The sequence below is a fragment of the Dermacentor andersoni genome, chromosome 10, assembly GCF_023375885.2.
Source record: "Dermacentor andersoni chromosome 10, qqDerAnde1_hic_scaffold, whole genome shotgun sequence".
Lineage (NCBI taxonomy): Eukaryota > Metazoa > Arthropoda > Arachnida > Ixodida > Ixodidae > Dermacentor > Dermacentor andersoni.
In genome coordinates, this window is record NC_092823.1 from 95,509,443 (window position 1) to 95,523,011 (window position 13,569).

Sequence of the window (13,569 nt, forward strand, 5' to 3'; positions counted from 1 at the left end):
TCATCCTTTCTGACAGCACCTTGTAGTTTACCTGAAGTTTGTGTCACCATGTGTGACTATGTCACGATGTGCGATGAAGCTGCCCCTTCTGCTTTTTGAAAGATAAATGTAGCATGAAACAATCTCATGTATACAAAAACTAAAATGAACAAAGGAGAACTGAAACATAAAGCAAGCGATAAAATCTCTGCACGGAGTTGCAAATGTCACACTGTGTTATCCCTCTCGTCTTCTGGCTGCTTGGGACCCGCTAGCCCTCAGGATGCCGCTGGTTTCGAGATACGCGCTATCAAACTTGCAGTAAAAATTCATTGCTTCTCTACTTACTTTCTCAAGAAAACAGTTCTATGCATTGAAGCACAAAAGTAACTGAAACGCCAATGTATTTCGTCACACATCTTAAAATTAATCTTTCAAAACTGGTGCCACCGTGAGAATTTGTTGCAACTGAGTACTTTTTGCACACTCACTTGCTGTCATTTGTAAATTGCAATGTGTGTCGTAATGTAGTTAATTAAAAGTTGATTAGAGATTGGTTGTTAATTCGGCAATTATGCATTCTGATTCATCATAGAAGTAATGTCTGCCTCATCACGTCATTTAGTTTGAGGTTTAGAATTTAGCAATCAGCCACACGTGATTTCTTTCAAATTTAGTGCGGTGAAAAAAAGCCTGGTATTTCATACACAATAACGTCTTGCAGCACAGGTCCAGTCAGAAGAGCCTTCCAAGACTAGTCTAACACGTAAGAAGCATTGTTGCTTTTAATAATGTTTTTAATTTTGCAAAGTTATAATTTTTGCTTCTACGACTGGTAATGTGCATGCTGTATGCATCAAGGTTAATCTGGTGGTGGTGATGATGCTACTCTCGCTGTTTCTCTCGCAGACAAGAATGCCCAGACACGTGTGGTTGTTGGCCATGAGGCATTCACGCTCAACTATGACGTCGAGTGGCCCCTCAACCTTGTCCTCACTAGCACCGTAAGCACTGAGCTTTTGCCAGTCATACTTACCCTGTTTATTCGATTATAAGCCGGTCACGATTGTAAGGTGAGGGTGCAGTTGGGAGACCCCAAAAATAAAAGTTACCGACGATTATGATACTCCCCACTTCGAAATTTGAGCGCAGCTCTGTACATGTTTTCATTTCGAGATACATCAGCTGGTGCAGACAATCTGTGTCGTGCGATGCATTGCGAATGGAGCGAAGTGCAGGCGCGACTACCTCGCCAATCTGGAGGTCATGAGAGCCAGTGTGCGGGTGATGGTAGGCGCGATTCACAGCAGCTGCTGCTGACAGACCTCCCAGATGACATGTGCTACCCTGCCATCATTTCGCAGCCATTGTCGCCGCGCTACGCTTCTCACTCTTTTGCTGTACCCCCCTCCACTTTCTGCCTCGTGGTTCTGCTGCACCCTCTTCTTTCGTTTTTGTCCTCCCGTCATTCATCCCCCGCTGCCACCGCTCGCCGCTGGAACGGGTGCCTAAGACCCGCGCTCTAGAAGAACTGAGGCAATATAGAGTAGCTGCTGCATTATTCAGGCTCGGTGGGGATTGCCCTAAATACCGTATAATCGGAATGTCCCGGAGTAATTGGTGCAGGTTACATTTGAATTTAGCTTTGAGGTGTGACTTCAGAGCAACACGAATTTCACCTTATGGTGTGCCTTCATCGCAGCGCACTGCTGTCTTAAAGCCACACCTGTGCAAGGCAGAATTCATATTGCCATGATGCCACACCTAAAGGATAAATTTGCATGTAATCCACACCTTGCCTTTCCTGCGAAATTGTTCAACTTCTCAGTGCAAGTTGTATGCTGAAAAATACAGTTCTGCCTCGCCTGCCAAGGTTTATTAGTTGCAACAATTTGCACTGCTGTCTCAAGTCTGGATCACTGAAAATTCAGCACTGCTGCTGCCAATTATCAACCTCACATCATCTATCAATCTATCAACCTCGCATATAAGGCAGGGGGGGCCACTTTGAGGCTAAGGATTCTGGAGGAAAAACCTCACCTTATATTCAAATAAATACGGTAGTTGCTTCATAGTGCAGGCTCAATTGCCAGCTTTGAATAGCTGCACAGTGAAGTGCTCCCAAGCCAAATGCTTGTGTTCCACCCCATTTTTCGCTTTTTATTGTGATAGCAGTTATAGAAACACTCCAGTCAAAGTTTCGGTATCAGGTTCGCCTGAGGTTCTGTGTGCAATCCAAGCACGATAAGATAGCGCCCCCGCACGCCATATGCTGTGGGTGTGATGGAAGGAAGGAGTGCTAGGATCGCCAAGGTGGATGGTGGCTTGATGTGTGCCATCCTCCTGCACACCTAATATGGGAGGTCCTCTGATGAAGTGCTGACAAGGGTGAAGAAGGGGGGCTGTAGAGGGTGCCGTATCGTGATCGGGCATGCACCAGGAGGACAGGGGAGCGGCCTTCTCCAGCTCGGTCATGGCTGTTCATGCAGCTGAGGGCATACACAGCCCATACACGAGGACCTTTGGAGACCCCGTATCTTGGGCGCCGTGATGTAATCTGCTGCGGGTGCAATGTTTAGGCAAGCCGATATGGCTGGTCGCTCAATGTGTGTGCTGTCTTCCTGCATGCCTAGTGTTGGAGGTCGCGTAATCTCTATTTCCGGAAACGCGTTGGAGTGGTAGGCAACACGAAGTGTTCACTCCACCAGGCCGTTTTTCGTCATGCCACTGTTGTGACAGCGAGTGTTCGCGGTCATTTAGTCAGGTCTGTCCACATTTGCCTTTGTGTTTGACAAAGTGTTTGTTAGTTCAATTAGTAAAACAATGCTGGTTAATTTAATTACTAAGCAAATTCTTACTGCAATTTATATAGCCGATAAAACTACAAACCTTACTTTGTGTAGTTCCTTCTTTATTGCTATCAGTGCTTCGCCTTTCATGCGAAACTGCAGCTTTTTCATTTAGAAGCTACCATTGTATGCCACCTTGACTTGTCTTCAATGTGTGCTATGTATTTTGTTCTTTAGAGCCTGGGTTGCTACCAGATGGTCTTCAGGTATCTCTTCTACCTCACACACGTCGAGCGCATGCTCTCCAAGTGAGTCTCGCATCTGTCCTTTGCTCATTTGTGTGCTCATCGCCATGTCCAGGCATGCTGTGAACATTTGAACTATCAAGAAGGGTATATTATTGTGACTGATCACAGCTGTTATCATATGGCATGTGAAATGTGTGTTGAGTGGAAATAGTGGCAGCATTCAAAGGTGTCTGCTGCTTTAGTTTTAACTCTTTCGTTACCACGAGAAAATGCTCATTTTTAATAGGTCTCAGGAAAACATCATTTACCACTACAAATATTATTCCAGCACACATTGCAGCATAGCATATTATGCATAATGAAATGCTCTTTCCAAAACCATATGTTGCCAAACAAGAAAGTTTATTAGGTAAAACATAAAAATTCTAGAAAGCGCCATGTTTGTTACCAGTTGATAAAAACAACAATAAAGATATATGATATCTGCAAAAACATTAATATAAAAAGAAATTCAGAATATACATTTCAAAGATAAGTAACCCAGGAATAGTGCCTGAAGAAATAGATACTCAGTACACCGCTGTTCTTCGGAGACAAAAAGGAAACTAAGACCAGTTCCTCGCTCATGCCATGTGGTAAAGCACGAGTGCACTCTGCACTTTTCCCACAATACGTCTGCTTTTGTTCAGCTTTGCGGTCCTCGTAACACATTTCGCAGTTCTGCCTTTTCGGCACCTTCTGAGGATGGTCCGATAAGAAGTCCAAGGAACATACTTCACCAGTTCGTCTAGAGTCATGCACCTCTTCTAGGACCAATCGCTCTCAGCGTAGCTGGGCAACTACAAGATTATGCATCCAAGCATATCTGTTTTCATTTTTTGTAGATTGTCTTTATTACCTCTGCAGCGAAGAATAGTAGAAAGAAATCTCATGCCATTGTAAACTGTCTTGCCCTGATCCGTAGTGCTGGGCCGAGATGTGGTACGGGCGGCCTTTTTTGGCGTGAATGGAAGTTTCTTTGCTGCTAATGGCAGCACATCATAACCAAGCGATGTATGCACCCTGAAGATAATCAGTAGAGCTCTCAGGTTGTGCAAAAATATCAGAAGATAAGTGCGCACAAGGAAGGAGCGCACTCAGTGACGTAAAGGAAACTTGCCGGTGAACAGCTGCGGATGTCCCATGCTGACTCAAAACATCGTCAGCATCAGAGCTTGAATCTGCTTTGCTGTCATTTTCGGTATGATAACTCGAGTCCTCATCACTAAATTTCAAGTGCGGGTGCAGCATAGCTTTGAGCACGACCGTTTTCTCGCGATGCAGCCGCGTGGGATGATGCCATGGGAGCGACTTTTGATAACTGTGCAGTGACACCGGCAGCGCCCCTTGCCTGGATTTTGCGAGAGAAGCAAAACCGAAACTCTTGAAAACTGATTGAAAATGCCCGATCCGCTTATTGGGCATGAGGTGGATGAACCTTTAGGAATACACTTTCTCCACAGGAGCAGCTGTACACAATCCTGTTCGGTTTTTTAAAGCGATCCAGCCACCTGTTCGATGCCTGAAAGTCGTGGATGCCCAGACGCAATGCCACAAGGTCCGCCTTTTCTTTTAGAATGGCACCGTCAACATTGATCGCAGAGCTCCATGCTTGATGCAGCCACTTGACGAGAACTTTTTCGAACTTCTCATGTTGTCCTTCTTTTGCCACTTTCCACTTGAGCCCGAACTTGTTGGCATTCTGCAATATCACCGCTTTGTTTGTCAGGATCGTCTTAAGCGAAGATTCGGTTATCTTAAGGTCCCGGCCAATGCTGGCTTTTGTGGCTCCATGCTGCTTTTGCGCTTCCTCTATAATATTTAGCTTATCGCCGAGCGACAGAACTGTCTGCTTTCGGGACATCGTGCGTCGCGTTGCTCCACACAACTCAAAACCTCCGCTGAACGCTAGTCGCTACGATTATGACGAACACGTGCGATAAACCTAGGCCTGTCTGCGCTACCTTGTCAGCGATCTGCTGCTCGGAAACTGGAAGGAGAGAAACGCTTCCCCAGCGCGATGAGAGGCAATGCCACCGAGAAAAGAGGGAGAAAGTGATTGTGGAGAAGGCGCTATTTCAGCACAGCGAGCGTCTCGGGCGACTGCTGGTGGGCGAGAAAGAAACGAACGATGAGACAAGGCAGGGAAGAAAGCTGCGCCGGAGCGAACCAGTAGTGAAATGTCAAGCGCTCTGCATCCAGAGAGACGAAGCGAGGAAAGAGACCCGAGGCACTTTTCTTTCGTCCGCCGTTCCGTCCCGCGCTTCGCAAAGGTCGTTGTATAACGCAGGTCAGGCATAGAATTGCATTGGATAACCGGGGTTTTTAATGCAAAGCTTCCACGGTGGACTTCGCTGGGACTGTGCTAATCCGTTGTAAAACTCAGGTCGTCGCAACCAGGGTTTCACTGTATGTATTATCGTGAATTCCTCATCCAGAGCGAAGGCCTTCAAGATTAAAGGTAAGATGCCGAACTGTAAATAATGGAGGCGACAGGCAGGTGCGGTGACGGTACTACTTTGGCTAGGTGGTTAGTTTGTGACACTGTTGTTAGTAATGAACTGATACAAACTTGCCTAGTTCACTGTCTTCCCAAATGAAACCAATATGAAGTTGGTGTCGTCTTGTAGCTTGTGAAATCTGTGTCTTTGTGCTGTTGGTTGAAGTTGCCTAGGCATAGGTGCTGAAGAAACACTCGATACTGTATAATAACTTTTTCATGGGCGAGTTGGTGTTTGCTGAATGGCATGGTACAGTGCAGTCCACTTATAACGATACCACATATAACGATATATCGGTTATAACGATGGGTCGACATGAGAGTGTCATTTTATGCATTAGGTCTATGGGGAAAAAAACCATTTATAACGATAGGTTATTCACCGCATATCGGATATAACGATCAAAATTTTGCAGTCTGGACGGCGTTTTCCGTGCCAAATAATCGTAACGTTTGCGTTGCTTAGTTCCCTGAAACGAACGATGTCGAGGCGAGGCGATGTTTACCTCCGTAAGTTCGTATCTGCCGCCATTACCGCGCAGCGCGTCTCGCCCCGCCCGCGCACGAGTAGGCGCAGCCAACGTTGGCGCAGCGCGCCACAAGATGGCGCTAGCTGCTTCATGCGCGTCGGCCACAGTCGCTCCGAAAGAGAGAAAAAGAAAAAAAGAAGCGACAAGCAAAGCGGCGCGGTGGCGCCCATCCCGCGTCTCTCTCGCGATAGCAGGCTGACGCCACCGAAGCAGCGTGCAACCAACGGATCAACTCGAAGATGGCGCCGACAAAGCGCAAAGCTGTGTTGCTTGACACGAAGATGGATATTTTGCAGGACTCTCGATGCGGCTTCAAGGTGAGCGCCCTCGTGAAGAAGTATGAGCTCGTCCAGTTAACGATATCAACCATCTTGAAAACCGGGAGCACCGCGATTGTGAAGGCAGGAGCTATCAGGGGCCATTCCGATCAGCGGAAAAGGGGTTAGAGACCCCTTGTACGCCGATGTTGAAGAGGCGCTTTACCAGTGGTTCATCACCAATGGCTTAAAGAAGGCGGGCTTTGTGCGTAAGGACGAACTTCCCCAACCCGCTGAGACCGACCCGGTGGAAGTCGCTGACATAACCGAGCTCTGGGAGCTCGTTCCTACGGGTGACACAGGTGGTGTGTCGAAGGAGGAGTTTTTGACTGCAGACAGTGCTGCCTCGTTCTGCGATGAGGCCACTGACGAGGCGATCGCCGAAGATGTGCTGTCTCGACAGACGCAAAGTTGTGCGACGGTGGCGACGGCATCAGCGACAGTGACAACGAGATCGACAGTGGCTCCTTGACCTCGACCACGAAGTCCACGCAAAGTGCACTGTCGTCGATCGACTCCTTAATTGATTTTATGCATGCTAAAGGATTGCCGCCAGTGTTCGCGCAGCAGCTGGAATCCATGCACACCGCGGTTGTGAAGCTGAAGCTGCCGCAAAAGCAAGTGCAGATTTCGGACTATTTCGGCGCGCCTAATCCTTGACACGGTCATTGGCGCCAGAAATAAAGTTTGTTTTTCACGGCCTACTGTATACATCATCTATTCTTTAGAGCAAGTAGCGAATTCGAGTTCAGAGCTGCAAAGGTAAAGAGCGCAAACGCTGCAAAGGTAAAGAGCGCAAACGCGCTTAAAAATTTTTTTTTTTTTGATAACTGCAGTCCAGATATAGCGATCATCGGTTATAACGATCATATTTTTCGTCTTTATCGATATCGTTATAAGTGGACTGCACTGTATTGTAGAAAAAAAAAAAACGGAAAGGAAGAATGTAACTAACATTCTTCCTCTTCCGATTTTTTTCGCTACAATACCAACTCTATACTGTGCTTGTGCTTGCCACGCATCCTTGTTTGCTTTGCAGGTGAATAACTTTCTTTGCCTTTTTGCCTGTTTTGTGGTTGGTCGGTCATTGCATTCGACAAGGATATTGTTCGCTTGCTCATTTGTTTTTTTTGTTCGGACTATTACATTGGCAATCATCGACGATGGTATCTGCAAAATTTTTAGCCAGTGTTTATTTTCACCAGATTATAATTTTATGAAGTCGTAAGATGCAATTACACATACCTGCCAACTTTTACGGTTTTATCGTAAAATTCCCAATTTTTAGTGCTTATGATTGTCATATTGACTCAAATATTTTAAGACTTCTTCATTTGCATATGGTTTAGAGCAGAACAGATTTTAAAAAAGGCAAATATAATGGCTGAGGGAATTTTCTTGGCCCAATTTTTCGGTCTTGCGATTATACAGACCTACCTACGAGGTAGTGACATCAAGTAATAGAACCACTGCATGATGGAAACCAACTATTTGACAGCTGTTATTTTATTATGAACTTAATAAGCATTTTTGCTTGTGTGCGGCACAGATCATTGCTGTTGCGACTATGTAGAGCAAAGTGCCTGTTCACAGCATTCATACAAAACTAAGTCTGAGTCTTTAATGAAACTGTCAACATATTGAATAATCCAACAATCGTTACTATTTTTCGACAAATTTTAGTATTCTCTTGCTTCCACTATAGTGCTTTCTGAATTCTAAGGTTTGTGGTATACTTACAGATTGCAAGATGCCCTTACAGAATGCAAGATTTGTTGAACGTTGTTGCTGGTTCTGTAGTGAAAGAAATGTTTCCTGATCAGGAGCGGTATGCTTGGGTGATAAATTTTGGTGGTAGTTTCACTATCAAGAGATTTCCCGAAACTTGGCCCACGAGAGCCAATGAGAGCGTTTGCCCAACCTTTCTTGCAAGTGCCCAGTTAAAATGCTCATAAAATCTTGTGAAAGTGAAAATTATCTCCGAAAGTGATCACCTGAAAAGTGATCGTCTGAAAATACTGTTCTAGATTGTTCACGCATCAGAAATACTAGTGTGTAAATTCATGAATCTACACAAGCACCAGCTAATAATTTAGAAAGTGTGATGAGACATATTGGTGGATGAAACAAACCAATTGGAGCAGCATGGACAACCAGTGGTTGAGCTCCCCGCTGTCATTGTGGTTTAACTGTCTGCTTTAATGAGCACAAGTTGAAGCAGTAAAAAGTTAGCTTCTTAGGTCGCACTTTCCAAAGTGTTTCAGTTATTCGTTGTCACCGTAGTAGACTAATATAATCACTCTTCAGGGTTTGGGTTCGAGACAAGGCTGCCAAGCAGCGGTCGGCGGCATACCCTGTCGTCGCGTTCGGGCTGCGCCAGCGAATGATGCACTTTGTCAAGAACCTGCAGTACTTTGTCACCGTCGAGGTCATCGAACCCAGCTGGCATGTGTTCCAGGACCGAATGCAAAAGGTCTGGGCCCTCCTTTCTCTCAGTTTTGTTTGTGCAACCATGAATTAGATAGGTCATTTGTGCATTTTGTAAGGAACTGCTTTATTAGCGCAACAGCGTTAAGGAGCTCGTGTCGCAGAAAAGCCGGTGTCGGCGTCAGCAGCGTTGGCCATGAGTGATAAATCCCGGAAGGCACTTTTTTAGCCGAGCTCGTGCTACTACCACAAGGATCAAACTGTGCTGCTGGTGATGATATATACAGATGAAAAAGATGTACAATGGATGATGATGTGGGGAGAGGATGAAGTTGAAAGTCAGGCATCTGTTGCGCTCACAATATGTAAGAGGCATTATGTTAGACATAACATTAAAAGACAGGAAGAGAGCAGTGTAGACTAGAGTGCAAATAGGTGTAGCTGATAATTTAGTTGACATTAAGAGGAAGAAATGGAATGGAGCGGACCATGTAACGTGTAAGGCAGATGACCGGTGGACCATCAGAGTTACAGAATGAGTGGGAAGAGCAACCGAGGACTGCAGAGGCTCAGGTTGGTGACGAAATTTGCAGGCATAATTTGGAATCGCCTAGCGCAGTTGAAGATCGCTTGTATGAATGTATAAAAATATAAGTTTACCATTTATAAATTATAAAGAACACATTGCATCACGGGACATACTGTGTCACTGTATTTTCGCAGCAGCAGCATAAAACATGCCTTGTGCTTAGATTATTTTCTTTCCAACAAAAGCTCCGTTATCAGTAAAAGTGGCGCTTTGGACACATCATCGCATTGTCTTTTGTTTTGGCTCCCCCCACAGGTCCAGACGATAGATGAAGTGCTTGAGCAGCACATGGACCTGACAGAGTCGTTTGTCAGCATGTGCATGCTGACCAACAAGGAGGTCTTCAAGCTCATCCACGACACTCTGCAGCAGTGCCTTCAGTTTACCTCGTTCATGCTGGTCAGTCCGACACCTTTACTGTGGGCATGCATGCCTGCATTTGCATGCCTGAGTTGGCAGACAAATGGTTTCGAACAGTGAGCACATAGGTTCTGAGCGGGAGACCGTAGCAAGATGAGGACCGACAGAAAGTTGCCAGCCTTGCTCACTGCTGCATGGCAAATCATTTCTGTGGAAATCTGCAGCAGGGAAAAAAAGTTTCATGAACCACCCCAGAAAGGTAATTGCCCCGGAAAGGTGTTTGGAAAGTCAAGCACCCCAGAAAGGGATCCTGGAGAGGCGATCACCCTGAAATTGTGTACCAGTAAGCTAACTCTGTAAAGGTGAGCACCCCATGAAAGTGGCCCGGAAAGGCAATTGCCCGAGAAAGGTGTTCTGGAAAAGTAATTGCTCGAGAAAGTTGTCTGGAGAGGCGACCACACGAGAAAGGTGTTCCAGAAAGGTGACCGCCCTAGTAAGGTGTTGGTTTCGAACTTGATCCCTTGATCAGGACGAACGTCTCACACGAGAGTTTGGTTTCGAACTTGATCCCTTGATCAGGACGAACGTCTCACACGAGAGTTTCATTCTGTGAAAACCATGTTGCGCTTATTTTATAACTTCATGCTACTATCAGATGGATTGCATTTCTTGTCTTCCAATAAAACATCTTGTACTTTGCAGATTTCTGTAGAACTGATTTGCCATAATCAGATGTGCCCCCAAGTTACCTTCAAACGAAAAATGGATGATAAGTTAGAAAAGGGTGTGACTAGGGTATAATGAAGCGTATGGGTCCCTTTCATGCACTACATTACAATCAACAACAATAATTTGGTCGCCAAAAACCCTTCACCGTCCCATTTTGCAGACTTTTTGCCGTGACCGAAGGGGTGAAACGTCATTGATTGAAGCCACTTCCACCGCAATTTTAATTATATTGCAGCCTCAAACCGGCACTCTCGCACGCAGATTTGCTGGCATCCGTAGCCACCACCATGGCAACGCTAGGCCTACCTGCTTCGATGTTCTCTATAAAGCTGCTTGCTGTTCGCTGCCATGTGCTTAGAATGCAGCTCTTAGCGCCCATTCCTGCGGCGAGCGTTGGCGTCCCTTGTAACCGAGCGAATAAGCACAGTGAAGGATGAAAGACGGCAAGAGCGGAGAGAGCATGGGGAGGAAAGAGAAGAAGGAGGGTGCAGCGGAACCATAAGGCGGAAAGCGGGGGAGGAGGGTATGGCAAAAGCTTGAGAAGAAAAGCATAGTGCCATGCAAGATGGGCTCCGTGGCGACTTGGCTACGAGATGGTGCCAGAGCAGCGCATAGTCTGTTCACCGATGTCACAACCAATACCATATACAGAAACAAAGCGTTGCATGAGCAGAGGTCTCTGCGGTGGCTGCTGTGAATCGTGTCCGCGTGTCACCCACACACTGCCTCGTGATCTCCTGATTAGTAAGGCAGTCACGCCACACTTTGTTTGCAATGTGTTGCATGAGACGGATTGTCCGCACCAATCAATATATCGGGAAATGAAAACACGTACAGAGCTGCACTCAAATTCGGCATTAGGTAGTATCGCATTGTTGGTGAATTTTTCATTGAAAGATTTCACTGCTGTCAGCTGTGGTGCTGACTCCACCTTTGTAATTCTTGCCAATGGTTTCTTCATTCAAAAAGCACGACACGTTGCACATGCCAGTTCTCAAAAGTCAGCTTCGCCGCAATATAACGGTGTTAAACGATGAAGCTTATGCAATGTATTGCATAAGCTTCGCCGTATTGCTTCACATATTGCAGTGTATATCAAGAGTGGGAAGGGCAATTGTCATGCGACACAGTATGCATTCCTTAATGCTTTGAGGGTCAATGACTTAAACGTACGGCGTCGTGAACGAAGTCCGAAATGGTCAATGCTGTATATTTACGGCGCCATCTGTACGTTTAAAAAGCGCACCAATTTCCTAACTTTTTCTTTTCTGTCATGTGCTGCCACTATGTGGGAATACAGGGAATTTTTTTCACGTGCCTCCCTCTCTCGATTTTCGTTGCATGGTTTGTTTTAGCGCTAGTTTGCTCCCACACGTCTATATAGTACCATGTGCGCATTGGCTCGCGCGCGGGCGGGCGACGGTTCGGGTTTTGTTTTCGCTGGTGGTTTTGGTGTCTTGCGCTTGCAGAACTGATGGCTATTTTGTTACTAATCGCTCAAAGGATAACTGCTTGTTTCTCGCTCGTTTAGTGCTCACGGGGGTGCGCATAGAAACAATGCTGCCGTGCATGCGTTTCCGTTGCTTTTTTTTTAAACTCACAAAAACTAAATGCCTCTGGTTGGCGATAAGATGAAGATTAGCGGAAGTTTGTCACAGGTTTTTCTTTTTTGATGGGCACACAACCACACGGTTTTCTTGAATGCACGCACCTATGCAGTTGGATTACGCTATGGATGTACATATTAGTGTAAGAGCAGGAACATTTAAGCCTTGCGAAATATTCTCGTGTGTGCATTTTCAAAGCCTTGAACTATAACAACGCATCAAATTTTCAATTCTTAGAAGTTTATTTTCATTTTTACTGTTATTCATGAATGAAGAGTAGATAGATGTCAACACAAAATATTTTTTTCTCACTTCACAGTCACCCTGGAAAAATTACGGTAAATTTTTTTCGAAATAACTCCCTAAGAAGAAATGGAATCTGCAATAAAACAAATCGACACCGGGCAGTAGCATATGGCGAAAAAAATCAACCCTCGAAGGGTTAATTATATAGGTGTGCATCTGCCATCTCCAGTCACATTACGAGCACCAATACACTTAATAGCTATACTAGCAGGCCTTCAGAGCTATTTCAGACGTGCCTGTGGCGATTTGAGCTCTTGGGCATAGTATTCATTTTTTTCGGACTGCCTGATCTTTCTGACATTCTCGCGGCCCTTGGGGAGTCCAAAAAGTCGGATGTTGGTTGTACCTTGACAACAAATAGCACCTTTTCTTCCTCAAAAATACAGGTAGTTGATTTTGGTGTATAAATTTGTTTACATGCTGTGATCTACAGCTGGAATGTCAGTTACATTTTAAATTTCATGCAGATTATGGTATTGAGTTTGTAAAACTGTACCATGTTTGGTACATGACCCCTGTGTTACAAATTTCAGTATATATTTAGATGTTTCTTCTATTGTCTAGTTGGTCAATAAGCGCAGTGTGCTTAGGGTCTTCATTTGAATGCTGTCTGTAGCAAAAGTAGTTTTGAAATGAAAAGACGATTGATTGATTGATTACTTTACTCATCTGTGTGAGATCTCTTCCTTCTTCCTCACTTTCTTTTGTAGAGCGACACTAAAGTGGATAACTTTGAGGAGCAGGTGAACAAGTTCCAGCACAGCTTCCACATCCATCTGAGCTCACTACGCAAGAAGCTGCTGGAAGATGGTGCATCATCACACTCCACCCACGAGATAAACCTCGCCGAAATGCTTCATCGGTAAGTCAAGAGAAAGTGCCGTGAATTGTCTCAATCACTACAAAAGCTGGGGCTTCACTGGCTTTGCATGCAGAAACAAAGTTCAGCTTTTCAAAACCGCTCCTTCTCATGAAGCTTTTTCATTACAGTAAACATCTCATTTTTCAGGCACACTAAGGACTGCGAAAACTTCTGAAAATTGGACATTGTGAAAAAAAGATAATAATGAATGCTTAACGCATCATTTTAGAGGTATTTCCCAAATGAAGAGAGTCAAGGACGGAATAGCAGACCACCTTAACTCTGCC

The 13,569-nt window shown here is 45.2% G+C and overlaps 1 protein-coding gene across 2 annotated transcripts in view; it reads left to right on the forward strand.

The window, feature by feature from the left end:
* Positions 1-13,569, forward strand: part of LOC126544408 (gamma-tubulin complex component 2-like) — a 66,277-nt gene that overhangs the window by 37,973 nt on the left and 14,735 nt on the right. Inside the window, exons 18-23 of one of the 2 annotated variants that reach the window (XM_055062555.1) lie at positions 704-745; positions 889-983; positions 3,006-3,076; positions 8,710-8,875; positions 9,674-9,817; positions 13,131-13,282. In XM_055062555.1, coding sequence (XP_054918530.1) covers positions 704-745; positions 889-983; positions 3,006-3,076; positions 8,710-8,875; positions 9,674-9,817; positions 13,131-13,282 — 670 coding nt within the window. The remainder of the gene's footprint in view (positions 1-703; positions 746-888; positions 984-3,005; positions 3,077-8,709; positions 8,876-9,673; positions 9,818-13,130; positions 13,283-13,569) is intronic. The other variant, XM_050191722.2, reaches the window with a different exon arrangement.